The 27,563-nt window shown below is 41.5% G+C and overlaps 2 protein-coding genes across 18 annotated transcripts in view; one reads left to right on the forward strand and one right to left on the reverse strand.

Moving 5' to 3' along the window:
- The window catches only part of lrch1 (leucine-rich repeats and calponin homology (CH) domain containing 1), a 123,278-nt gene extending 99,937 nt beyond the window's left edge, over nt 1-23,341 (forward strand). For 4 of the 14 annotated variants that reach the window (XM_078939573.1, XM_078939577.1, XM_011489507.4 and 1 more), the window contains 4 exons: nt 6,927-7,036; nt 8,886-9,023; nt 9,100-9,177; nt 17,966-23,341. In XM_078939573.1, the coding sequence (XP_078795699.1) occupies nt 6,927-7,036; nt 8,886-9,023; nt 9,100-9,177; nt 17,966-18,079 (440 nt within the window). In that variant the 3' untranslated portion in view covers nt 18,080-23,341. Of the gene's footprint in view, nt 1-6,926; nt 7,037-8,885; nt 9,024-9,099; nt 9,178-9,724; nt 17,354-17,965 lie in introns of those variants that run through there. The other 10 variants (XM_078939571.1, XM_011489505.4, XM_078939570.1 and 7 more) reach the window with 8 other exon arrangements.
- esd (esterase D/formylglutathione hydrolase) overlaps nt 17,600-27,563 on the reverse strand; it is a 38,658-nt gene continuing 28,694 nt past the window's right edge. For 2 of the 4 annotated variants that reach the window (XR_013652697.1, XR_910868.4), the window contains 8 exons: nt 25,673-25,747; nt 25,498-25,586; nt 25,144-25,242; nt 24,813-25,057; nt 24,251-24,349; nt 24,011-24,178; nt 23,752-23,887; nt 21,677-23,633 (listed from right to left, as the gene is read on the reverse strand). Coding sequence is in view for 1 of the 4 variants with exons in the window: in XM_023950905.2 (XP_023806673.1) it covers nt 23,807-23,887; nt 24,011-24,178; nt 24,251-24,349; nt 24,813-25,057; nt 25,144-25,242; nt 25,498-25,586; nt 25,673-25,740 (849 nt within the window). In the remaining 3 variants the exon portion in view is untranslated. Of the gene's footprint in view, nt 17,700-21,676; nt 23,634-23,717; nt 23,888-24,010; nt 24,179-24,250; nt 24,350-24,812; nt 25,058-25,143; nt 25,243-25,497; nt 25,587-25,672; nt 25,748-27,563 lie in introns of those variants that run through there. The other 2 variants (XR_910869.4, XM_023950905.2) reach the window with 2 other exon arrangements.

The following is a 27,563-nucleotide window of genomic DNA, read 5'->3' on the forward strand; positions in this document are numbered from 1 at the left end:
CCGTGAGAGCGCAGCATCTTTACCGTCATTGACAAGAATCCAAAACATGATCATGTTTTTAGGCTGTTTTTGTTATGTATTAGAGTAAAAATGAATCACCCTGAGGCAGAATCAGGAAAAAAGTGCTTTTTCTATCAAGCTGCTCCCCTTTACAGTTAGTTGGCCATCTATCTGTTTACAATCTCTCCCGCTAGCTTACAGCCCTTCACAACCCCAAGCTAACATTACCAGTGCCACAAAATGGTGATCAATATCAGAGCTATGCAGCCATGCAGTTTTGAGCCAAATTCCAGCTCAGACGAGGAAAACAAAGACGTACATGGATCTATTTGTCTACAAATGGATGCACCAGAATGGAGCGGAGCAAAGAGCTTGTGGCCCGCTGAGTGTAACACCTATGACAAATGGCATTTTTTTTTAATCTGATTTTCATCAATTTGAATAAAGAAATAACCAGAAATGCAATTTTAAGCTTTTCTTTATATATGTCCTCCATCAAGAGAAAAATGACACATGAACATTTTAAAAACACACATTTTCATTTGGAGTGGATTTTTTTCAGACATCATTCACCTCTGTGTTTCTGAGTAAGATTGCCACTGAATGAGTCTCTTCACATTTTGTAGCATTCTATTTTTAGTAGTTGTATTTTAAGCGATGGATTAAGTCCCTGAAGGAATACCCTAGTTTGACCAGAATGAAGCCACCGTTTGTAAATGGATGCTAGCCGCGCTGTGCATGCATGTACAAAGGAATGAATGTAGAAAAAATGTGTATGCATGCATGTACAAATACATGACACAATGTGCACCTCAGGCATTTATGGGTCGTATTAGACATGATGTCGCAGTATGGTTGATATGTTTTTAGAGAAGACGTTCATGACTGAAACTGCAGTTTTTTTCCCCCATTAGATCCAGTACTCAGTGGACCTAAAAGTTAATTGTTGTTTATTTACTAAAGCATGTTACTAACCTTTTGTTTTTTGATTGGGAAACAAAAATATTCGTTCTTCTTATCTGTTTTAACTTGTCTTAGTGTTTCAGGGTTTGTCCAGTAGAGGGCAGGATTAGTCTTGCAGTTCTTGATAACCAAGAAAAACAAAAACAAATGTCTTCTTTTGCACCTTCTCCCAAAGGATTTGTGTGTGATTTCAGTATGTTGAGCTCCTTTGACCTCCTTGATGCTTCACACACTCAGTTTAACAGCCTCTTACAGCCTTCAGCAACATTTCAGTTTCAGTTCAAACTTTTCCATTTGAATCCACTTCAAGATTTTGAACACTTCCAAGCCTTCATTTGAGTTTTTCTCAGTTTCTTCTTTAAATGTAGATCTTGATTTTTTTTAATAAACCTGTTAATTTTTATATTTCTTAATTCCACATGTGCTGGAAATGAATAGCATTCTCAGAAGAGTTGGAATGCCTGACCTCTGCAACAACAGAGTCTGTAAGGAATAACTAACTAACTTTTACTAAGCATTTGTTTATCCTTTTTTATTAAATTCTTCCACTTTTTTGTGAATGCTCCCTGCAGAATACTTTAGGGAGGATGTCCATTTATTTTCTAAGTATACATTTTATACACAAATCAATTTAAGAGATACAGGAAATATTAAAGCCTTATCTTAAAAAGCCCACGCTGTAAACACACCATTGTCAAAAAGCTCTTGGTGTGATGAAACATTAAGATGAAACATTAAGATTAACCTTGACTTGAAGTCCAATCATTTATAAAATCTATTTTCAAAGTGTTTATAGTGGTCGTTTAGTTAGGATTATGCTGGGGTATTTTTTTTTAGCCAAAATAAAATTAATCTGCCTTTATTTCTAGGACATAGTTTCTGCAGAGCACCAGGATTTCATTAGAAATTCACCTCCAAGTTGTGGGTGGAACTGTTGGCGCAGTCTGTTTACAGTCTCTCCTGCTAGCTTACAGCCCTTCACAGCCCCAACCTAACATTGGTGGTGCAACAATAACAGGGAGAAATATTGGAGCTATCTAGCCGTACAGTTTGGATCCAGATTCCATCTCAGACGAGGAAAATAAAGATGTACATGGATCTATTTGTCTGCAGTTGGATGAATCAGAATGGAGCAGGGCAGGGAGCTTATGGAATGCCATAGTAACTTGTATGTCACACTAATAAGCTTTTTCAAATGGCTTTTTTTTGTCTGCTCCATAGTCACAGTAATTTGAATAAAGAAATACTCAAAAATTCATTTTTAAACGGAATTTTCTTTATATAGGTCCTCCATCATGAGAAAAGGGCCACAAGAACATGTTAATGACACTAAAAACACAATTTTCATCAGAGTGGGTCTCACAGGCACTAAGCCTAAACACAGAACATAGCCCATACCATCATCCGTCCTTCACCATGCTCAGCTGTTGGCTCAGTGCAGTCAGTCAGGTAACGTTCTCCAAGCATCAACATGGTCCTCAGCTCCTCAGTCTAGTGACAGGACTCTTTCCCATTCCATGTTGCCATCTCTTCAGTTTGCGTTTAGTGATGTTGTTAATAATTCCGCCACAGAATCATCTGCGTTTGCAACTTCTGCCTTTAATGGGTTTAATCGCTTGAAGCCCTGTTTCCCTTTGTACTGCTTAGATGTCAGTGTTTATTGCAATGATGACATCCAAACACAGCATCCCAGCTGAGCTCATGGAGTTTCCGGGAGTTTGGTAAAGGTGGACGTGACCACTGCACCGAACGATCACCGGCTGTGTCTGTTCAGGATCTCATGAAGCACAGATGGAGGTTCCTGCTAACAAGATTCACAGAGTACTGATCGGTTCACACGGTTTTCACCAAGGGTTCAGCTCACATAAAGACATGAGTCATTAGTGTATGTGCTGCCTGAGGGCATCATTCACTTCCTATCATCTTTTCCAGAAACGCTCTGAGGCTCTTGTGTTTCTTTGGGATTGAGCCGTGACTATGATCTTATGAATAGGATTATGTGTGTTTGTTTGTTCGTTCTCTTCGTGCGTGTGTTGGTTTAGCTTTCCTGGTTTACTTACCAGTCCTGTTGAAGCTCATTCTAGTTTAGCTTTAATTTATAGAGTGTTGATAATCGCCAGGTCAACATCTCAACCTTATATTAATAATTAAACTGCATGAGCAGATGCATGCAGAGATCCTGCAGCGGCAGTCTGACTGCAGGTCTGAGCAGAAACACTCGTCTGTCAGATCTCAGGACAGAAAAAAAACACATTCGCTTCATTTTCCATCTGATCTTATCTGTGAACTGTACTGTGGAGGGAGAGGTTGGGGAAGGGGGGACTGGGCTGCACATTGGTGATAAAGAAACAGTTTAAACTTCAGATGGCAATGAGGTCATTAAGAGTTGGAAGTGTGGTCAAATATGTAGCGTTAGCTCTTACAGCAGGACGAAATGGAAGACATGAGCTCATTTGTGAAGTGTTCTTTCAGAAAGAGGTGGCTGCACCGCTAGCTTTGATGGAGAGGACATGTGAATAAGCATTTTAGCATCCTGCCTGTCTGGATTCACTAATAACTGCAGGCTCATTACAGATCTCAGCACAAAGTCCGCTCCATGACTTTATTTATGAAGCACCACTTAACAAACACGGTTGTCTCAAAGTGCTACACCTGAAGAAAATAAAACAGTAGAACATGATTGTGATCATTCAATTCAATTCAATGGTATTTATATAGCCCAATTTGACAAAAACAGTTGTCTCAATGGGCTTCATACCAGCAATTGTATAAGAACATGAAATCAGTCAATCGGTAATGGCTAATCTGAACACACTGAGCTGAACTGACAGACTTCAAACCCCTTTTTTTCTTCTTTTTTATTCCTTCTTGTTAGAGAAAAACTCCTAAAAAAAACAGATTCCAGGGTAAAAAAGAAGAAACCTCAGGGATGTCCACATGAAGAAGGGATCATCTCCCAGGATCCAGATCAGCTCAGATATTTCTAACTGAATTGGATAATCCTAATATTGTATACTATTCATCTACAAGTGACAAACAGAAGGATTTCTGAAGCAAAGGGTGAGGGTAGAGAGGAAAACTGAAGGTAAGAAAGAAACCTCCAGCAGAATTAGATTTGAGAAAGATGAGCGTCTGTCATGAGTGGCTCAGGTCCGAGAGGACAAACACACCCAAAAAAGGGGTAAATTGAACCGATACTTTAGTCAAACCTGCCCTTATGGGTGTCTGGGGGCAAAATATGAGAAAACTGTCGCGGCCTGCACAAAACATCAAGGTCATAGATCCCTCGCTGAGGCCGTAGCAACAATTAATGTGATTTCTTTTTTTTTTCCTATGAGATTCAGGCGTGTAATATGAGTTTTCATTTTTTCTATCCCTTTGGACTGCTTAAGGGGCCCTTTAGTGCTGTTCAAGTGGTAAATGTGCTGTTAGAAAGGAAGAAATTAGACGATCAGTGTTTAGTTTGTGTGGGTATCATACAGGCGTCCTGTGGGCACTTTCGAATCACCTGCACAGCATTCGCACGCGGTCAGTAAGGAGCCCCTTCTTGTACCTTACTAAGGCCTAGAATGTGGCGTAAGGGCACCATACGATAGCACCACCTGTACATCATAAGTGCGTGACGTGCCCTAAGGTGACTGCACGAGTCTCACGGGAACTGTGAGACACACCTGGGATCCCTTTAAGATGCAGCCGCTGCAGGCCCGGACAGCCAAAAAGTTGCATCACCTGTACATGTCAACCTCCGGACAGGTCCATGTGACTAAGGTCTCAGTAACTGCAGCAATGAGATGTGAGGAAGCAGATGAAAAAAAACCAAATCACTTGAACAGCTGTTAAAGGACTAAACAAATGTCATCACAGCAGTTAAAGAACAAAAAACAGATGAGCTTATAGTCACTGAATTTGTGTCGCCAGATATTAAATCTGTTACCAGACAAAAGATATGTTAGTAACTGCAACAACAAGAATACAGGGGAATTGACAAACTCAAAATCACTCAATATTCTTCTTCATTTCTGTCACTTCAGCAGCAGATGTTAACACACTTGGTAGAAGCTTGCATGGAGGGGATTGGTTTGTGGATCCTGTGAGTCTAATCCAGCAGCCTAAAGGACAAAAAATTCAGATATTTTTTAAATCCCTCTGATCCTTTTGAGAAAATAGTATATTTGGTTCCCTTGGTGGCTTACAGAATCTGAAAACCACTCTCCCCCTTCTTAATCTGGAAAGAAATCGTGTGTATATTTTGTGGGTTTCAATGCTTTGTTGTGTGAATGAAGGGACAGAGCTGCTCCTACCTGCAGCGCTACTGACCTCTGCTGCTCACATGTGGAACTGCAGCTCCCTGCGCTCACCGGGCCAACTGGATTGCAGAAACTAGGGCAGTCATTTTAATGATTCACTCTGAAGCTGTGTGGGTGTGTGTTTTGGTTCTGCATTTAGGTTGAGGACAAGCATGTTTCACACTCTGCCCTCCCACACACTGTCAGAAAAAGCTGCTTCTCTCTGAGAACGCTTTCATCCACTTCCAGATCCGCTCGGCTCCTGTCTCTGCTTCTTAACTCACGAGCAGCACATAAAGGAAGCTGGAAACATCTGATTCTACCTGTGTTCTTTTCTTAAAAGTAGTGCAGAAGCTCCTCCTCCTCTTTTGTCTTACCTGGTTGCCATGATGTGGTTTGTTTCAAACGTCCTCCATCTAAAGCCAGGAATTTTCACCACATGATAAAAGCTCATCCTAACTTTAAATCATTTAAAGACCTGGACTGTATGTACACAATTAAAAAAGAAGTTCTCAATTGTTTAACCCAATTTTTTTCTGTGGTCCTCTGAAGGGAGGCAGGAAAATCTTTGATTTTATGTATTGAGACAAAAATCCCAGATATAACCGGAGGAAGGATTTTATTTAAGGCAGAAATCTTAAGCTTGTCAAAATAAATTGCTTGCCTCTCAAAAATAATAAGATTTAGTCAGCTCATACTGATGTAAAACCTTAAACAAAGAAGAAAATCAAGAAATTGACCTTTTTTCAAATTGATGCACATCTGTGTTTTTCATACATGCCAGCAAAGTTAAGGATATTCTTCAAATTGTATCCATCCATCATCCATCTTCATAAACCGCTGAATCCAAACCAGCTACTGTTGGGCAAAGGCGGGGGAACACCCTAAACCGGTCGCCAGTCCATCACAGGGCCACACAGTCACTCACACACACCAAGGGACACTTCAGAGTAACCAGTTAACCATGTGTAAACCAGAGTGCTTGGAGAAAAGCCACACATGCACAGGGAGAACATGCACACTCCAAACAGAAAAGAACCAGCTGGGATTTGAACCAGGGCCTTCTCATTGTCAGGCGAGAGCGCTAACCACTACACCACTGTATTGTATAACTTTTCTAATTAAAAAAAAGCAATGAATTTAAAGACAAATTATTAAAAGCCAGGTTAGCCTGGTTAGTTAAGTTGACTTTGAGTGTTTTCCCTTGATGCAGAAACATTTCGTCTTCCTCTCACTCTAATTGATTCAGTTTGTTCAGACCTCATTGCTCTTGAAAATCTGACTAAGACTGCAGGACTTTGCTTTCCTCCATCCTCTCTGGGACTCATGTGGAGGCGTGCTTGGGCTCCTCATCTGTCCTTTAAGATGATGTCTTCAGATGTCCCATCAAGTCCAAGTGGAGGCTTTCCCCAGCGGTCATCTTTTTTTTGTGAAGGACACATCTCCCATCAACAAAGCAGTCCTGTACCATAATGCTGCCACTGCCATGCTGCATTGAGGACATACTGGTCTGAGTTTTGATTCATAAGTCTAGCTGACACCCCAGCAGCTTTTGATGTTCTTAACCATCATCCTTTCTTCTCAGAACTCAGAACACATTTATAACAGTGCTGCTTTCCCTCATATATTGCGGTGGGTTTGTCATCTTCTGTCTGATGTTTTTTGTTGCTCTTGCAGTGTTCCTGCGAAGTCACAAGAGTCTGGAGTCTGTGGATCCTCAGTTCACCATGAGACGAAAGATGGAGCAGCTGAGAGAGGAACTGGAGCTCCTGGAGCAGCTGAGAGACGTGAGACCCTTTGCAGACCACACTGAAGTTCTCTTTGCTCCGACTCGAACAACTTCTATTCTTATTAACTTTTAGGGGACTAAATAAAGAACTATTTCGCTAAAAAAGAATAAATCATTATAATATAACGTTAAAAGTTGATTTATTATCTTGTGTCACATTTCTGCACAGCCATTATTAATACGGGACCATCACTTTGCTTTTTTCACTCATGTGTTTGCTCAGTTTTCAGAGCATAAAAACATAAGATGCCTTAAAACATTGATAGGATTGTACCTATTAAAAAAAACTCTTACTGAATATTAATCTGCCTTTCATTGTAATAAAATGGTAAACATCTTTTTAATTTCTGATCACAGCGTGAAGCACTGCATTTTTATCTCATATGTGACGTCAGCCATAGAAAATGCCTTGCTTCCGGTTCAAACCAAATAAAGTCAATTCTCCGCAATTTGTCCGTTATTTTGTTGAAACCAGACGTCCTCAGTAAGCCATGATTGGTCCGTCTACATTTCAATGGCAACCACTCTCTCTAGTCAGGAGTGAGCATGTTAGAAGGCCACACCCCTTCCACTGAAAGCAGCCTTGGGAGAATCTGTCAATCAAACACTTTGAACAAGCAGTTGCATTTGAAGTAAACATTTTATGAAAAACTTTTTAGGATCATCAAGAAGATGTTAATAAACGGTATCAGAGCCAGAGTGGTTATTATGACCAATAGAATAACTGAGTAATACATGTTTATTTGTCTATGAAAGTCTATGGAATTTTGGCTTTTTGAGACCAGCTAGTACTTCCTGTTTGAACGTGAGGGGAAAGGGGATGATGTTTCCAGTTCTTATTTACTGCCAATGTATACAAGTTGCTTTTACCCAAGAAAACTCATAGTGCTTTCATTTTGTTAACTTAAAATATATTTGTTCTTAAAGGGTTCAGTCAATATTGTCTGATTTCCACAACAAAATATTTTATCAGTATAAGAATAAAAAAGGTTCTAAAAGTCTGATTGAGGAAATAAAGTGCTGTTTATTTTCAACATTGCTTAATGTAGCTTCTGCGGTACTTTTAAATGGTTTTGCAGCCTGAACGGAGTTTGAACAGGTGCTTCAAAAATAAATGGGGGGAAAAAAAACAATTCTTCCTAGAAACAATAAAATGTGATCAGGCAGCATGACAGGATAAAAGGGAGCGTTTTAATGTGGCTAAGATGCTTTATGTACATGACAGTCTGCACACGGAAGTAAACATGTATATCGACGGTCATCGCCATGACGTTGGCCTTTTTTCACAGCATTATACACATCGCTCTGATCCATCAGATCGCTAAACTAAAATCTAATGCTGTGAGGTTCCGCTGAACTTTGGCCCGTTTTGCTGATAGCATTTTGGCTGATGCTACATGTATTATGTGCGCAGCTGTATAGCTTCACACGTTCTCATCTGAGCCCACTACGAAGCACCACAATCCGCGTTTTTAAATAATAGTGGCAGGAACATGGCACAGAGTTTCGGTTCGGTACCCATCCCAAGTAAAACATTTAACACAAGCTGGTTATCGCAACATCTTGTAGTTGTTTTGGTCGCAGTGTAGAGCTGCTCAATGTGGCTCAGTGGGCCGTGATGTTAACTAGCAGATAAGGTTTATGTGGAAAACAAGAGTCAGACGCTGAAGGGTGCTCATTAATAGATAAATAAATATCGTCTGACAGCATTTGAAATCGATACAAATATCACCAAATAAAATATCACGAAATTGATTTTTCGGCTCACCCCTGCTATATAGGGTCACACTCTGTGTCCCACCATGAAGACACATTCACGTTACTGTTTACTCTTCTTCCTCCCTCAGAACATTGAGAGCAGGCTGAAAGTGGTCCTCCCCGAAGACCTCGGGTCGTCTCTAATGGACGGCGTCGTTCTCTGCCATCTGGCCAACCACATTCGGCCGCGCTCGGTCGCCAGCATCCACGTTCCCTCCCCGGCGGTGGTATGTTGCACACGTCCGGCCCACACACTTTTCAACTGGTTTTCATAATGCGTCTAAAGTCATTCTGTGTCTTCAGCCCAAACTCAGCATGGCCAAGTGTCGAAGAAATGTGGAAAACTTCCTGGACGCTTGCAGAAAAATCGGTGTACCAGCGGTGAGTTAAGCTCCTCTCAGGACTCAGACACCATCACTGTCATCTGGGGGGGGTAACTTCTTCCTCCTAAATACTGCTCCCTCCTGCCTAGTTTAGTTATTGAACTCAAAAAGTGGGATTCAAACCTCCAACCTGAATACACCTCTTGATTGGGAGAACCCCCTCAGGTCTACAGTGATCTCCGTCCCTGCTGATACAAATCAAAAAAACAAAAATAGCAGTACACTTTGTTTTTAACCCTTTAACACCAGCAATGTCACCGGTGAGATTGAAATCACACGCTCTTTGATATGTTTCCACCGTTTACATGATCTCTGTAAATCAGCTGATTCAGAGAAAAGTGGCTATTCATATTGGCTTTGCACCAATATGCAACACTTTACTAACATGAAGTTAGCTGCTTTCCTCCGAATTCTGTTTATTGCTTAACTCTTCAAACTTAGTTGAATAGTTTTGGTAGGCGAAGAATGTGTGTTAAAGGGTTCAGACAAAGCAGTGTCAGCACGTTGTCTCCAGAGATGAAAACTGACTCTCAGGTCTCCTGCAGGACACAGAACCGGGAAGCAGAACTGGGAGGAAGGCTGTTGTTTAATCCCTGCTCGTTTCCGGTTATCTGTGGCAAATATAAAAGTTCAGGAAACTTTGTCTTTCCACTTAAAGCTTGATGCTGGAGACGAGCTCAGCCTTCTTCCCGGCCTGCTTTCTTTTGCCTCCCTCCTCCCGTCTCCTCATTGCTTCAAATGGGTTTGTTAACGCCAACATGTAATGCTGCTGTCATCACTGCTGTCATGGCCGCCTGCAGCTTCCCATCATGACAGGCTTTGGTCCAAACACCAACGCTGGTCTGAACCACGGCTGCCGGGTTCAAATGTGCACCCCTGTCTGTGTGTGTTTTTCATTTTCTATGAGACATTTCTGAAGTTTAGGACCTCTGAGTTGAGGATTAGTTAAGATGATGATGATGATGCATGTGTTAATGACAATGATCAAAGGAACAGAGCACGTTTTTCAAAGACTAATTCAGTCTTTGTTCTGAATCTCTGATAATCTATTCTGATCACTAATTGTAAATCTTTTTGGGCTAAAAATAAAGACATAAATGATGAAAAATACAACAAATGACCCAGTTTTAATAAGCAGATCATGGTTTTGTTTAAATTAATCTCTTTAAGAAGTGTGTGACTTTTAAAAAAAAAATGGTTTTATTGCCATGTCTGTCTTAAAGAGAAGGAGGTGCTTCAGCAGCTAAAGTCAGGAGGCAGGGCAGATCATCTCACAGCAGAACTACGTACACACCGGGCATGTGACACGTGGCAAGAACGCGCCAAACATTGGTTCTTGAACACGCATTTAGCTCTTGGTTAACACAGTGTGAGCAGGGAGGGGCTTCTTCTTTTTCAACTGGTTTCTAGCGCATGTCAGCCCCCTACAGTTGGAAGAGGCTTGGTGCGAAATGTCAAGCGGTGCAAATCCCGCGAATCTTGCCCCAGGCTTTTTCTTTCATAGCTTTATTCTGATTTCTGAAGGACTTGGTGTCCATTAATTTCTCCTCCATGAACAATTTTCAAACGGTTTGGCACCGTGACTACCAAACCTGAGTCCCTGATTGGTCAATGTTTGAGCTCTTTAACTTGCCATGTAAGTTTATAGGCCACACATTCAGTAAACAGGGCCCAAAAATGGTGGTAGAAACCTACGTACCTATGCGTTTAGCTAGAGTTTTAAAGGCGGCAGCCCGAAACACGCATTTATGCTCGTTTACATAGACTTGTCATTGGAAGTGACTGCATAAACTCACTTTGTCGAGGGCTGTGTGAACGAAGCAACTTCATAAAAGAGAAAAAATGAACTAGGTGGAACAATTGACTGTATATGAGAACAGGATCAAGTGAGTGGGATGTCACCCATAGAAAATGACCAACCAACTGATGTCAATTCAGTTGCCATTTTTTCGTGACACAAAGGCTGGATTCAAACAAAAGTTGGAGCCAGACATAAGTACGAAGTGATTGGTCTCAGTCATCAATTCCATGGCAACCACTCTTACCAATCAGGAATGAGCTTGCTGGACGTCCACACCCCCTACCAGTTTGAACATTTTAAGTGAGACCACATACTGTTTTTGGGACATCTGATTGATCAGTTTATCAATGAACTACAGAAAAAATATAAAATGTAGAATTATCAAGAACATGTTAAAAAAAAAAAGGTATCAGAGCAAGAATGGTTATTCTGACCAATAGACTGACTGAGTAACATTTATTTCTATAGAAAAATCTATGGGATTTTAGCTTCTTGGAACCAGCGGGTACTTCCTGTGTTGAACGTGAGGGGGGAGGGGTCACATACCCCAGCTCTAATATACAGTCAATGGCGTGAACTCCCTCAGCTGGTTTTGGACAGACTGAAGTCTTTCATTGTTTGCCATATTAAAACATTAAAATATTTTCATCCAAAACCCTTTAATTAATCAAAAGCAATAAACTTTTGAAGGCAACACTGCAGGGTTGTTGTTTTGTCATTTTAAAACGGTCCAGGTCAGATTATGTTTGTTGTCCTTCATGGTTTTTTTGACTTCCTTTCCTCTGCTCTCTCAGTTGTTGTCATGTTGTTTTTCTCTGTAAGACCGACAGGATTTGGTCTTTTTTTAGCGACTGCGTTTTTCTTGTGTTGTTCCGCTCTTGATCTGAGCTTCCATCGCTGCTTGCCGACTGCATCTCGCCTCTGTGTGAACTTTGCTAACCAGCTGCAGCTGCCTGCTCTTCTGCCAGCCCCCCTGCGAAGCTTCCTCTGAGCTGACAGGCGAACAGCACCTCTGCTCACATGCTGGACTGTGGCGCTGGTTTCCCATCAGCCTCACCCCTCGTTTTCTGGGTTGCTTACTGGGAGAGAAAAGGCTTTGCAGAGCTGTGCATCATCCTCTCAGTAAGCATCCCTGCTTGTTGCCGTGGTAACCCTTGCTTGTCCCTCCTTCTTCTAACCGTAGACTAGTGACCCTTAACCTTTGCTTCCATTGGTTAATCTCTTGCCTCTTTCTTCTCTTCTTTTACTTTGCGGCTGGATTGCAAAATATCTTTTACCTTTCCCTGTCATCCTGTTTTTTGATTTTTGTTCTTTTTTGGTGTTTTTCTTTTCTTTTTTTCTAAGTTTTGGTTTTTGATCTTTTTTTATATATATGTTTCCTTTCTTTGTTTCCAAAACCTAATTTCCTCATTTACTTATCATTACATTTCTCCATCTTTTACGATCATCATATTTCTCGTTTTTTCTGATCCTCTGTTGATCTTTTTTTCTCTGTGTTGCATTTCTTTCATGTTTTGCCTCACACTCTTAATTTTTTCTCCTTAAACAATTGCAAATCTTTGATTCATTTGATCTGTATCATACTTTTTCTGCTCCATCATCCCTGTTGTATCACCTCATCCCGTCCTACCTGGATTTGTATTTATTTTTGCTTTCTCCCCTCATATGAACTCATTCTGTCAAGTTCTTCATCTTTTTCTGTCTTCAAACATTCTATTTCCTCTTTCTTTCTCTTTTTTCTATTCATTCCATGATTATTCTTTTACCTGACAAATCATTGATTTCTTCCCTCCTTCTTTCTGTTGGGGGCGCCAGTCATCCCTCTGTTCGCCTTATGACATCATCCAGTGCCGTCTGCAGCCTGTCTGTGCAACAGTTGGGGCGCTGGTTGCCTTGGAAACTACTTGTTTGGACTTGAAACAAGACAAAAAAGTCTTGACTTCAAACCCCGCCCCCTCCCAAGCGTCAGACACTCCTCCTTCAATGGTTTCAGTTACTACTCAGACTCCGGCCCCTGCTTGGCAGATCTGGGATGTGATTGGCTCCAGTCTGGTTCACATTCTTTGCCTTGTTCTGCTCTTCATGGCCTATAGTTGGATGGAACTGACATTACCATGACAACAGCCCAGCCTTCCTGCTGCCTTGCTCCTCCTCTTTATTTTAAATGTCACACGGGGCAGCAGAGCCGCCATCTCTTCCTCCGTGTTCACTGGCTCTTGACCCTTTATACCTTTCCCGAGATGCAAAGGTCAGCATGAGCAAATAACTCCGCCCCCGCCTTCCGTTCCTGCTTGACTTTGCAATGAACTGACATGAGAAACAACAGCACAGTAGTGATGCCATCTGAGGAACATGGAGAGCTTTTCCTTCCTTTCTTTTATTCCTTTTTTGCAGAAGCGCCGATTGTTGATGTGGCCGGATGCATTTATTTATTTGGCAGTCATGTGTCGCTAACATAATACTAGGGCTAGACTGGCTCATTTCACGACTCTGATTTCATTACTTGCACAGAAAATAAACATATGGCAAAATTTCATTTTGCTGTCAGTACGCTGAAAAAAACAGATTCATTCCAACAACAGTAGTTTTTCTTGCCACAGCGATCCAGCTATTGCTGGGATTATAAAACCACCTACTTTTAGTTTTTTAGAGGAAATGGTAGCAAAATGATAGAATGGATAAAAGGAAAAACAGAAAAGCCAAATAATGACACTCAACAAAACTCTAAGGACTTGTAGAAACTGCTTTTGTGAGCACATATTTATTTAATTCTGCAAAAAAAAAACACATGGGAATCGCAAAGTCTTAAGTCAAGCCCAGACAAAATGAATATTTGCAAATAATCCAGAGTTTTTCTTTGAGCACAAACAGTCCCATGTCAGTTAGGAATATTCTTAACCCTTTAAACTCCTGAGATGTCACCAGAAAGAACACGCACTCCGTAATTGTACCAAAACTTTCCAACCAGAGAAAGCCGCTTTTCTCTGCTTCAGAATCTGCTGGAATGATTGTGTTAATGGTTGGAAAGTTATGGTAAGTCTAAGAACATTAATACTGGACATCTCAGGTGTTAAAGGGGCTAAATTGTCCCCATTACAATCTACTAACACTTTGTTTGATAATATTTTTATTTACATTATATTTACATGTTTCCGATAAGTTACACATTTATAAAGCAGAATTGTAGAAACTAAACCCTAAAGGGAACTAATTAGTTTTCTCAAATGGGGAAAAAATAAAGGTGTTTATATATCAAAGACCAAATTTAAAAAAACAGCAAATTTGGTTCAGTTTCTTATCTAAATCTTTTTAATAGCATCTGAAATAAAAGTACAGTGTTCCCCCACTTATTCGCGTTTCAATATTTGCTGTTTCGCGTATTCGGGCATTTTTTTTCTGTCCCCTCCGGTTCATCACAAAAACTTAGCTCCAGACGCTTGTATGAGACTTTTGCGTCCGAAGGAGGTGCTGCGAGGGAGGAGAGGAGCGGAGATGAAAAGCCCGCCGTCCTTCCTTGCCAGCTGCTAAAGAATATTTAACAGCTAGTTCCACCTGTTCCTGAATTGCTTTGACCGAAGTTTGTGGCCCCGCACAGAGAAATGGTGTCAGCTGACTCTGAAGAAAATATCCTGATACGCTGAAGAAGATAATCGTGGGGAATAATTATCATCCAAATGAATGAATCGTGGATGAAACCGGCCTCTTCTGGAGGAAGATGACTTCCCACACTTAACTGATGAAGGAGGAAGCATGGGCTCCTGGTTTTAAGGCACATGTGTGTTATGAAGTACACTATGGTATAGTCTGAAGGGAAAAAAACCGTAAACAATGTTAATCAGTATTCAAATGTTCTTTAATAACTGTTTTACAAAGCATCAGAAAAGTTTCAGAAAGGTTTCTGATTAGTAAGGATCAGTGATTGACTTTCTTCTGCTGTAGGGGTGGGGGATGGTTCTCCGTATATGCGGATTCTCCGGATTCATGGGGGGAATACTGGATAGACCAGATCTTTGTAGTCTCAATACTATGGGAGAAGTAGGAGCCTAAATAAATGCTGCAACAGTCATAACTAATTAAAAAATTAATCTGTAGATTAGTCGATAAAGTCAGTTGTAGTCCCACATGATGTTCTAGAAAACTGTTGGCTGGAAACAAAAGTCCGCCTTTAACGTCACCCTATTTTTTCTGACTGTAATAGGGTTTTGAATTCCTCCAAAGTCTGGTTGAAACTGGATTAGGTCATCTCAATGGTAAATGAACAGCCATACATGTACATCAGGGGAACTGCTTTTCTGTTTTTCAAGTCTGACAGTTTATTCATAGGTTTGTGATAAAGCAAATAAACTCTGATTTGTGGAGCACGAGGACAGAAACTAAAATTGTGGATTTGTTTCTATCCATGAACAGAAACCACAACAGGCAAAAACCTGTGATTTCCATGACCTACATGACATCTTTCTGTAGACCTCTTCTTTATTTAAGAACACAAAATAGAAGAGGAGAAGCACAGTTCCTTAGTTTTCTGTTAAATACCCAAAACCTTTTTTTGTACTTTGAGAACTAACATCTTTTTTCTTTTATTTATAAACAGAATGTTATTTAATGGTAGTATTTGTTGATCAGCAGGGAGATTTACTAAGTGTTGAGCCTGATTAGGCCGAAACCATTTTGAAGCCAGCCCCCAGTGGCAGACAATGACACTGCACCCAACAGCACTTTCCCACGTATTTCTGCACAGACGGCACATTTCAAACCTGTACAGACATTTGTGTTTTTATTTACATGAGGACATTTCAAGGACATCCAGCACTGAGGCGCTCCAGCCTGGCTGATGGGCGGGGCTTTGTAATTTCATGAAATGTTGCATTATAGCTAACTGTCTGAGGAAGCACAAGCCTACAGACGCCCGTTTCCTGTATGGCTTTAAAGCTTTGATCTCCCCTTACGTGTAATTCAAAGCCATATTTTATAAGATCACCAATAGTCAAACTGGGTGTATTTTAGTATTTGCACAAATATTTAGACTTGCTACTTAAATGTTTAAAACTATGGTAAAAATATTTTTTTCTATGATGAGACATCCATGGTTTGCCTTTTGACATGAAACATGGAGAAGATCTGAAGGGCTGGTTAACTAAAAGGTTATGTCATTATTATATTTGGGGAGTAGTTTGCTGTGAAATGTTGCGTGGTCTAATGCAAAGTAAATGTTGACATGCAGGTTTTTTAAGGGGTACTTTAAGTTTTGTTTTTACAAAAACAAAAGTCTTGTTTTATTTTCTGTGATTATCACTTCGTCTCAACTTCTGAAATAGGTTCTTAACAGCTGATGTTGTGTTTTCAATAATTTAGTGAAACCATTTAAGCTGTACTGTTGGTTGTTGATGCCACCTTTTCCTCCCATGAGGTTTTTTGTTGTTTTTAAGAGTATTTCACACAAAAAAACAAGCTAATATTGAAATTAACCAGTTCTCAACTTTAGAAAAAGATCCATTTCTGTGATTTGTGTGGTTCTGATGCCAACTCATGTTGAAATGAGGGAACCTTTATGCTAAATTGACTCCTTTTTTTGTCTCATAAACTGTCTGCTCTGTGAAGCCTCATTCTTTTCTCCAATAAATCCCATTTGATATTATTATTATTATTCCAGTGAATACTGAGAATACTGGGACTGAGACGCTGCAACTCGCACGATAAAAGGTACACAAGCACAGAGGTCTGGAGAAGTTTCAGGAAGGTCAGAGAACAGACACAAGCTTCTTTGTTTTGTCTGTTTTACGGCATCATTTCTAATTCGAGTAAAGTCATTCTGCACATCTGAACACAGCTGGTGTTTGTTCCAGATTCTGTGTGGCGTTTTGGATAAACTTCACTCAACTGAAATGAAAAAAGAAAACTCAGTGAGCCTATTGAAATTAAAAACTGACCTTGAATTGCAATTGTAAACACGTTTTTTTTTCTGTAATTAATGCCTATTACTGATCTGTGTCATTGTGCGGAATAGATTGGGCAACTTCAATTATTTTAATACAGACTTAAAAATACTGATATTTTTGTGGTTGCTTCATTATTTGTTACAAATGTACTCAGTCTTATTTCTTCAATTCAACAAATCTAAATGTATAATAAGTTTTCTTTGCATAAAATCTCAGCTAATTATGATTTCTTCTAAATCTAAATCTAGTTTAAAGTTGATGTGCATGGCTCTGACTATTTCCTGGAGGCTGCACAAATTTGGCAGAAATTAAACTTATAAACAAGATTAAAGATTCACTCTAATGAAAATCATGTATTTGGTGTTTTTAACATGTTCTTGTGGCATTTTTTTTAACTGATGATGGAGGGCATTTATTAAAGAAAATTCAGCTCAAAATTGCATTTCTGAGTATTTATTTATTCAAGTTATCGTAAATCTGAAACAGACGAAAAATGTCATTTGAAAAAAAGAGCTTATTTGTGAGGTAGAAAATGCGCTGGGAGAGTTACAAGCTCCCTTCTCCGCTCCATTCTGATTTATCCACTTACAAACAAATAGATCCATGTACGTCTTTGTTTTCCTCTTCTGAGCTGGAATCTGGATCCAAACTGTACGTCTGGATAACGCTGATGTTGCTCGGCATTTTCTTGGGGTTTGATGGGGTTGCTTTGTGCCAACAGTCACGCTCACATCTCAGAAATGAATTTCTATTGAACTCCTGCTGCTCTGCAGAAACTATGTCCTAGAAAACAACACAGGTTTTGGGATTGTTGTTAAAACGGCATAATCAGCATTTAAAAACTACTGAGAACACTTTTAGAATAGATCAAAAGATGATGGGAGTGGGATTTTTAAAGTAGAAGATAAATTTAAAGTAGAAAAAAAATCTAAAAACATTCACAGTTCTGGTTCATTTTTGAGAGTCTAAACCAACTTTTTTTTCCCTCCCACACTTCCATCTTTCCTCCCCTCCTGTTTACTCCCCCCATCTCGACTGTGCTCTCCCAGGACAAACTGTGTCTCCCCCATCACATCTTGGAGGAGAAGGGTCTCGTGAAGTTGTGCATGACAGTGCAGGCTCTGGTGGAGCAGGTCCCCTCCAAACAGCCCCTGCTGACGTGAGCACGGGGGGCCGACGGCGCCAACACCCTGAAAGGATCTTCTGGAGTTTGCAGCTCACTTCTGTGGCCTTTCTGCATCGTTGGCTGTGTATTTATTCATGCAGAGAAGGAACCAGCAGAAGTGATATGACAATTCACGAGGGGAAGTCTTAAGATCACGCCGAGCACAGATCAAATGAACCGGAGGAAACTTTTTACCTGGAGAAAACGTCAAACCAATCTCTGATGTTTCTCTGTTATAGAGTTGGAGTGGGAGGTGAGTGACGGCCAACCATGTTTCCTCTTGTTTATTCGGAGGAATTGAAAGGTCTAAATACAGCTTCACCTTTTTTTTTTTTTGACTCGGTTTAGTGAATTTAACACTGGCAATTTTTATTCCCCTTCTCTAAATGGGAGAGAAAATATCATTATTTCACAACAAAAAATATTCCTTTGTTTTATCACAAAGCATTTTTTTAAGCAATAAGTATATCTCAATTCTCTCTTCAGTTACTTAATGAATTTGACATATTTTTCCTGAAAATTCCCATTTTTCTCCCAAAAGCTTTCCTCAGTCAGGTCAGCCTTTTTAAACAAATGTTTAGTTTAATTATATGTTTCTTTTGGAGCTGAGCCGCCGCGTCACATCAGTTTAAACCTTTCAGGCATCTCCAGAACACGCTATCTATGCACATATGTCAAAAGCTTCTAAATAAGTTTCTAAACTGTGTACAGATGACACATTTGTTTCTACTGAATATTTTCTGTGAAGTATTTAGGAAAAGTGTTTTGCTCTCTGTTTTTTTTTTTTTTTAAGAATGAAACCAAAATACATCTTAATATGCAATTTGCCGGTTATTCAGTGAGAAGAGGTTTTGAGTTTGGGACAAAACTACAATCTGAAGTGCAGCAACTCTAGACTGTTGATGTAACTCATTCATCATTCATCTTCTAAACCCGTTTTGTCCCTTTCGGGTTCACGGGCTGCTGGAGCCTATCCTGGCCACTCGTGGGCGAAAGCTGGGGACATCCTGGACAGGGCACTAGTTTGTCACAGGGCCACAAATCACACACCCATACACACTCACATTCATAACCAATCAGCCTTTGAAGCATGTTTTTGGATGGTGGGAGGAAGCCGGAGTCCCCAGAAAGAACCCACGCATGCACGGGAGGAACATGCAAACTTCACACAGAAAAGTCCCCCATTGCTGTTCTGCTTCTGGTCCCCCAGCTGAGACTTGAACCGGGGGCCTTCTTGCTGTGAGGCAAGAGCGCCACCGTGTAGCCAGTCGATGCAACTGATTTATCAGAGAACATTTATGAATTCATAAAAGTCACCCTTCATGGAAATATGAATGTGTGAAGACGAAAAGCTTTTTGTTTAGTTAGTTTTTCGCTAAAATGGGTAGTTTTATCCATGCTCTGCTGTTCCTGCATTTGGTCATTACAAACATCGAAAGTGTTTGAAAAAATCCATCAAACCTTCATTGAAAAAAAACTAGTTTCTGTATTTAACCAAAAACGATTAGATTTTGTTTTAAATGCCAATGCACTCTAACATAACCTGCAGGTTGCACAGGGAGACGACTTTTACCTTCAATTTATATTTAAACTTGAACATATATTTATGATAAAAATAGAAGTAAAAAAAAAAAAAAAGTTTGAGTTGTATATTCAGAAAGATATAGCCCAGAACTATTTTTCTCTAATATATTTTACATAAATGCTTTCTAAAGTTGTCCTCAAACGGTGTGGTGCTCTTTGTGCCCCCCACCTGACACTGCGGGGACCCTCACCTGTGAGTGGTAACCTGGAGCTTTTCAGTTTCTGTGATGCGCAGTTTATTTTGACTAAACGGAAAAAAACAGCTAAACACTACTGTCTATGTTCTAAGGGGACATTCTGACAGCAGGGCTTGTGAGGTTTGGGGAAGGGGGAGGATCACTGAGCAGTATCAGAGGACAAAAACACGACACCTTTCGTGAATTGACTTTATTTTGCTGAGATGGGCTCGTCCACAGCGGGGGGTCTTGATCCTCTGACAGCGTCTCACTTTTTCCACTGAGGGTTGAACCTCCACTGTCGGAAGGGGGCAGGATCTCCTGCTAAAGCACCTCCAACAGGTGGAGGGAGATACCGACCTGGTGACTCAGGGGGGTTCGTTTACCACGTGGTTGATGCCTCAGTCTAAAGCAGGCAGTGTCAATGTTGTTTGTGTGTTTGCGTGTGTGGTTGTGTGTTTGGTCTTGTTAGAATTTTTGGTATGTCAGGGTTTTAAAGGGGCATTGGGTGCCAACCGTTGACTGTATATAAGAACTGTTGTCCTTTAAAAATGGTTTACTTCCATCTCCAACCATGTAGGGTCGAATCAGTCGGCATTTTTTCCACCACACAGCTGTTGCAGTGTTGGAGCCAGATGACATCAGTAAGCAGTGATTGTTCTAAGTCAACGTTTCTGTAGTGACCACTCTGGCTAATCATGAGTGACCTTTTTGGATGGCCACACTACTTGAAAGTGGGCTCAAGAGAATCTGTCAATCAAACGTTTCCAGCGTTCGGCCAGCGAGCACCACCTACTTTCATTGAGGTATCTGATTAGCCAATTTGTAACTTGAATAACTTTCACCACATAAAAAAAAACTGTATTTATCAAGAAAATGTTAAAAAAGGTTGCAAAGCAAGAATGGTTACTCTGACCAATAGAATGACTAACAAACCAACTATAATCTACTTCTTAGACGAGTTGACTTATATCCTAAGTGTCATGTGACAAAGAATTTTGAAATAAATTAGGAAAATCTTTTGTTTTTTTTAAAGATTGAAAATCAAATAGTTTTCCAGCAGGAAAACAGAAAGTAGGTAAATTAGTGAAGTTAGTTCATCGTCTCCTTCATTGCTCTAACAGATGAGAACATAAACCAGAGAGCAGCAAATGCTGCATGATGTTTAGGTGGTTTAGGGCTTTCACTTACGTTGAGACCAATAAGTAGAGGTATTCTAAGAAGTACTTGGAAATGGTTCCATTTAGCACTTGGAATAAGTGAAACCAATGTTCTTTACTGTTATACCACAAATGGACTTTCTACAAAATGAGCCCTGTTCTCAGTCCTTTCAATGTAACACAATCATACACACACCAAAGTTTTCTCTACCTGTTGATCTTAAATCTATCTCCATGTAGAGTTAATATCAATGCAGTTGTAGTGGGAGTCTCAGGGTTGGATTTATTAAAAAATGCCTGCTTAATTGTTATTCCGTGTAAGCACGGGAACACTCTCAAATGTTAGACACGTTCCAGAAAGGAAGGGGTTCACTGATGTTCTATCCTGTCAGCCATGGAGCTGACAAGCTGGCGTTAAACCAGCAGGTCATCTGGTGACAGACTAGGTCCATCTCACCCGAGTCCACCCGATTAGCTGGATCTGATCCGATCCCCGTCTGCTCTGGAGATGCGTCATCTAACTTCATCCAAACCAATGGTTTCTGTCCCTGAACACTAGTATGAGCAGAAAAGGTCGTCAAAGCAAAAGTGCCTCTTTAAAACCCATCAAACGTTGTATTGAGATTTTCCTGATTCAAAGATGCAGGAGAAATTTTAAAAAAAATCAGGCCAGTGTGACTGAGACCCTTTGTTTTTTATTTGTTTGTTTGTTTGTTTTTGTGTACAGTTTGGTATCCACAGCTTGAGCTCATTAAAGATTCAGCAGTTAATTAGAGAGAGGAGAAATATAACAGTAATAATGGAAAGTAGTGCTTCCATTGGACAGATTTCTATCAAGAGGTGTCCTCTTATCAGATACATGTGCTTATTTAAATGGCCTGTTGCTCTGTACAGATTGTTTATCAGTGGGAGTTCTGATTGTTGGGTTAAAACTTTCTTCTGTAGTTTTCAACCTAGTTTTTTTTTTAGCGTATGCTCTGCAAATCCTCTGAAATCCCATTTTTTATGTATTTCAACACTACAGGCAGCTTTATGAGGAAAAAGAGAAATTATTTTCCTCTCGGCCTAAAGAAAAGAGAAAAATCAGGACTCTTAGTAGCTGTTTCCATGACACAAATACGCAAAACTATCAACATTCTAGGAATGTAAAAAAAAAACACAATTCTACTGTTCCTATGTGAATAAACACAAACATCTTACGCAATAAGTTATTCAGAAACAGCGACAGATGTAAACAATACTTTGATCCATTCAAATTTCTGCAATGGCACTAGCGCTCATCATCTATAAAAGGAGACGTCGGCGTCTTATTCAGGCCATTGAGCGGCGAGCTCCTTAATGGGGAGGGGCTACAGATGAAGCCATTTAGGGAAATCGTTGGTGATTTTACTGAGGATCTGTGGATCCAACAGCATGACACACTCAATTTTTGATGAGCTGTGTGATACTGTGGGACCTCTTTGTGTCACCCGCTGTGCAGTGCCCAAAGCAGCCAGTTCCTACCAAGAAGCGCATTGCCATCCGGTTGTTGGTCATGTGACTCATTTCATTAGAATACAGTGTTTCCATTGCAGTTTTGTTAAATATATCAGTTTTGATACGCGTCAAAAACCAACTCCTTTCAAGTGCATAAAGATTTTTATGACAAATTGGAGTTTTTTTGAAATTGTGTTTCCAACAGGCAAATTTATTATCGGAATTTCATAGTCAATGGTAACAGAGCTAGTGTTAAACATAGTTTTTAGGAGATTTGAAACCTCCTCCTGTTGATTGAGTATTTTTACGAAAGCTCAAGTCAGTTTTCCCCTGAAAGACATTTGTTGGTTTTTGTTTCAGCCTAAGAAACAGTGTTTTAATGTTAGAATTCCTCATGTTATCAATGAAAGATAAACCTTTGCTCAGTTTAAATCACTGCTTATGTGGTTTAAGAGACTGAATTAGCTTTGTCTGAAAATAAAACCTAGTATTAAGGCAGTGAAAATCCTCCCTGTTCACATAACAAAGAACAGAAGCCGTGAGGGCTCTGATCCCTGATTGAACTCCACAGTCCGGTTCATGCTCTCCAAACATCCAGACAGATTCTGCACTTTAAACTAGTTTCTTTGTTTTGACCTCTAATAAAAATCGGAACCCATCACGTTTTTACTTTTCTGGGAGAATCATTTTTGCTACTTTTCTACTGTTGGTCATGTATCATATTATTTTGTAACTCTGTGTCTTTTTGTGTTATTGTTGTACAGCATGCATAAAGTGTCCGTGTAACGCCGCCTTAACTGCTGTGAATACTGTAAATACTGTGCTGTACTCCTCATCACTTATCAGTAAAAACATCACATGTCAGATTCTGACCCGACTGAGGTTTCTTTTGGGGCAGCTATGGTGCAGAGGTAGAGTGGTCGACCTCTGATAGGAGAATCACAGGTTTGGTTCCTGCCCATGTGTCTAAGGGTCTTTGAGCGAGACCCTGAACCTGAGATTGCTCCTCACACATCACATCACATCACACCAGTGTGTGTGAATGGGACTGTGACAGTAAAGCGCTTTGGGCCTTAAAGCAAAGTAGATATACAGAATACATACGTATACAGCAAATAAGTATTCGACCCCTTGCAGATTTAGTAGGTTTGTCCCCCTGAAAAGAAATTGACAGTCTGTCATCCTTATGGCCGGTTTATACTTCGGTTTATACTACTTAAAAAAGTGGCAGTTGAAGGAATTTATTCTGAAAGCATCAACTGTTTATTGAAAACCTTTGATCACAAGACTCAGAGCTGTAGAAGGCAGAGCGGCGGGACCCCCAGCAGATCAGGCGTTCAGGTATTTGGCGTGATGCTTGATGTGGTCGCTTATGAAGGAGTAGATGAAGAAGTAGCTGTGATCGTAGCCCTGCAGGAAGAAGAACCTTTAGCTTCTGCTGCTGGTAATCAACAGGCATTAGGCTCCACATACGAAGGATTCATTACAGAAAAGAATCCTCTGTGATAATGCAGAGAAAACACAGGAACTGACCGGCTGCAGCCTGAAGACGACGGGAATCTTCTTCTCGGAGCAGACAGCGATCAGGTTGTCGGGTAGAAGCTGGCTGGCAGACAGGAACTGATCATCCCGTCCCTGATCGATCAGGATGTCAAGCTGGGGGCCTGAGTACGACGCCGCCAACACAGTGGCATCGAAAGCCTGTAAAGACAAAACGCCACAGTGCATCTATCTGTCAGCAGGAGATGAACCCTTACTCCGCTGCGATCTCACCTCCCAAGTGGATCTGTCAGAACCCAGGTATCCCGCGAAGGCCTTCTGCCCCCACGGACACTGCATGGGGTTACAGATGGGGGCAAACGCCGACACAGCCTGCAGGAGTTAAACCATCAGTCAGCTCACGCATTTTTCTGCCTCCCTGTTTCTGCCTCAGTTGTGTTTGTCATTCTGTCCGGCAGTCGCCCTGGACCGCAAGGACCAGTCTGCTTTCCCAGTTCTTTTTCTTACTGAGCCTTTGAGAAAAAAACTCACAGATCTGTCTCATCCTAACTCCTCCAGCATCACTGAGAATCTAAATGTTGGTTTGAAAGTTTGTAGATTTTAAACAGCGTTTAGGTGGCGAGTTCACAAAAGCGATTCTGATTTCACCAGAAATTTTAGAACCATGAATCCTTGGATCAAGCTGAACGAAACGTTATGACTTTATTAGGAATGTGGGCATGGTTAACAAAAATCTAAAGTTTGCTTTTGCTGATTCTTCAAAAAATGTCACAGAGCTGTTCATCACCCAGAGGCAACCAAAAGATAAAATGGTTTGATGGGGGGGCGAGGGCACCTTGTATTTTCCGGGGTTCTTTAGTGCGCAGATGAGCGCTCCGTGTCCGCCCATGGAGTGACCTGAGATGGATATCCTGTCAGGATGGGTGGGGAAGTTGGCGTTGATCAGTTTAGGCAGCTCTTCAGTGACGTAGGAGTACATGCGGTAGTTGGTCTTCCACGGGTCTTGAGTGGCGTCAACGTAAAAGCCTGCTCCTGTGCCGAAATCCCAGCTCTCATCTTCGCCCTCGATGCCGCAGCCGCCTGAGGGAAGAGCGACTGCCGTTACCACCATCCCAAACCCTGGAGATCCCTGCAGGCACACACTGCGTGTGTGAGCGCATTCGTACGTGGGCTGGTGTCCGGAGCCACGATGATGAGGCCGTGCTCGGCAGCAGCCAGCTGACTGCCGGCCTTGGTGATAAAGTTCTGCTCTGTGCATGTCAGGCCTGCAGGGAAACGGGCAGAGACCACCAATCAGAGGCTGCAGCCACAGGGGCAACCAACACGTGATGTCACAAGATGACAAGACAAAAGCATCAAACACAGAAACAGGTCTACAACTCGACATTCAACTATTTCTCTCCAGGATTTTAATGGAGGGTTTTTCAGCTTTCAAAAACGAATGATCACTACCAGGTATATCGTTCACTGTAATATTCAGAAGGAATCACTCAAAGCAGACTGCTAAGATGGACACTCACCGGAGAGCCAGTACAGGACGGGACATTTGTCCGTTTCAGCTTTGGGAGGCAGGTAGACGGCAAACTTCATCTTACACTTCAGCTCGACACTGCAGAAGAAACACAAGCGTGAGTGTAGCCGTCCTTCTGCCTCCAGTTCTCATGTAAATGAGTGGACGGCGGCGCCGTGCTAAACCTTTCGTGCTCGAAAACCTTCTGCAAGCCGCCGGCACACTTGTTGGAGGAAACCTGGGTGAGAGCCATCCTTGATCTGCACACAGAAGCAGGAACAACAAAGACATAAAGTCTGACAGTAGATGGAAATGTTCTTTTTTAATTCACTCCTCTGAAATGCTTAGACTTTATCCAAGCAGAGCTAATCTTCATGGTAGAATATCTGCTAGGAAACCACTGCTAAAGAAAGGCAACAAGCAGATGAGACATGTTTGGGCTAAATAACACAAGGAATGGACATTAGACCAGTGGAAATTGTGCTTTGGTCTGAGGTGTCCAAATTTGAGATTCTTGGTTCCAACCACCGTGTCTTTGTGTTGAACGGATGGACTCTACATGCCTGGTTCCCACCGTGAAGCATGGAGGAGGAGGTGTGATGATGTGGTGGTGCTTTGCTGGTGACACTGTTGGGCATTTATTTAAAATTGAAGGCATACTGAACCAGCATGGCTACCACAGCATCTTGCAGCACCATGCTATTCCATCCGGTTTGTGTTTAGTTGGACCATCATTTCTTTTTCAACAGGTCAATGACCCCAAACACACCTCCAGGCTGTGTAAGGGCTATCTGACCAAGAAGGAGAGTGATGGGGTGCTGCGCCAGATGACCTGGCCTGCACAGTCACCGGACCTGAACCCAATCGAGATGGTTTGGGGTGTGCTGGACTGCAGAGTAAAGGCAAAAGGTTTCCATTGCAGTTCCATTGCAGGCCAACAAGTTTTAAGCATCTCTGGGAACTCCTTGAAGACTGTTGGAAGACCATTTCAGGTGACTATCTCCAGAAGCTCATCAAGAGAATGCCGAGAGTGTGCAAAGCAGTGATCAAAGCAAAAGGTGGCTACAATGAAGAACCTAGAATATCACATGTTTTCTTTTTTTTTTTTTTTTTTAACTTGTCCTGTCCAACAGCTGGGCAGACAGATGAGAGCTGAGGGCCTCTTGTGTTGGACATATTTTGCTTTAACAATAAGGGTTATTAATCTTCAGACAAACCAAAGGTATGTCTGAATAAACCCCTTTTGTAATTGAGGCCAAACTTTATTAATTTCAATCATGTCTGAAAATCTTTGGTGTTGGACCGGACGGAGAAGGAAAGAGGGGAAGAAGAGAGAGGGACGCTAGAGAGAGGGGGGGTAGGGGGGTGATAATAGGAGGGGAAGGGGGATAAGACCATGAAGCAGCATACAGCAATAAGTTTACTAGTTGTTAATCATTATGGTAAGGTTCAAATGCAGTACAAAAAGGGCGGGGCCCGTCCACACACACACTCAAATGTTATAAACACACCTGCTAGCTGCAAAAATGTCCACCTGTCGACATGTACACAAAACAGATAGTGTTCACACACGCATACTTATGCCTTAAAACCAACTAGTGTGAAATATTTCAGTCATTCAGTCATGCAAACTGTTAGTGCAAAGGTGAGCTAACACCAGTGCTCAGGTGAGTGTTTATGTTCTTCTAAAATGGATGGTGGAACGTGAAAAGAAGGAGGGAGAGTGCCCAGCCATCCCCACCCCAAGACCCCCACCGCAGCAGCAGCCGGAATCCCCCCAACGCCACACGGGAACCGGCAGGGAACAACCGCCGCCCGGGCGACCAAGCCCGCCACCCAGGCCAGGGCCAGCAGGGCCGCCGCAAGGCCCCCAGAGCCAGAGGCCAGGGAGGCACGGAGGGAAAGAGAGCGCCGCCCCGAACCAACCAGGAGAGCAGCCCCCCCGCCGCGCCGGGAGAACCCAACGCAGGGCCCCACCGGAGAAGGACGCCCACAGCCCCAAACGAGCACCCCACCACCACCCAGGAGTTCCGGGCATCCCCCCGCCCCAACCCAAGGTACGAGCCAGGACCCCCC

The sequence above is a fragment of the Oryzias latipes genome, chromosome 21 (genome assembly GCF_053564925.1).
Source record: "Oryzias latipes strain Hd-rR chromosome 21, Olatipes_Hd-rR_3.1".
In the NCBI taxonomy this organism is placed as follows: domain Eukaryota; kingdom Metazoa; phylum Chordata; class Actinopteri; order Beloniformes; family Adrianichthyidae; genus Oryzias; species Oryzias latipes.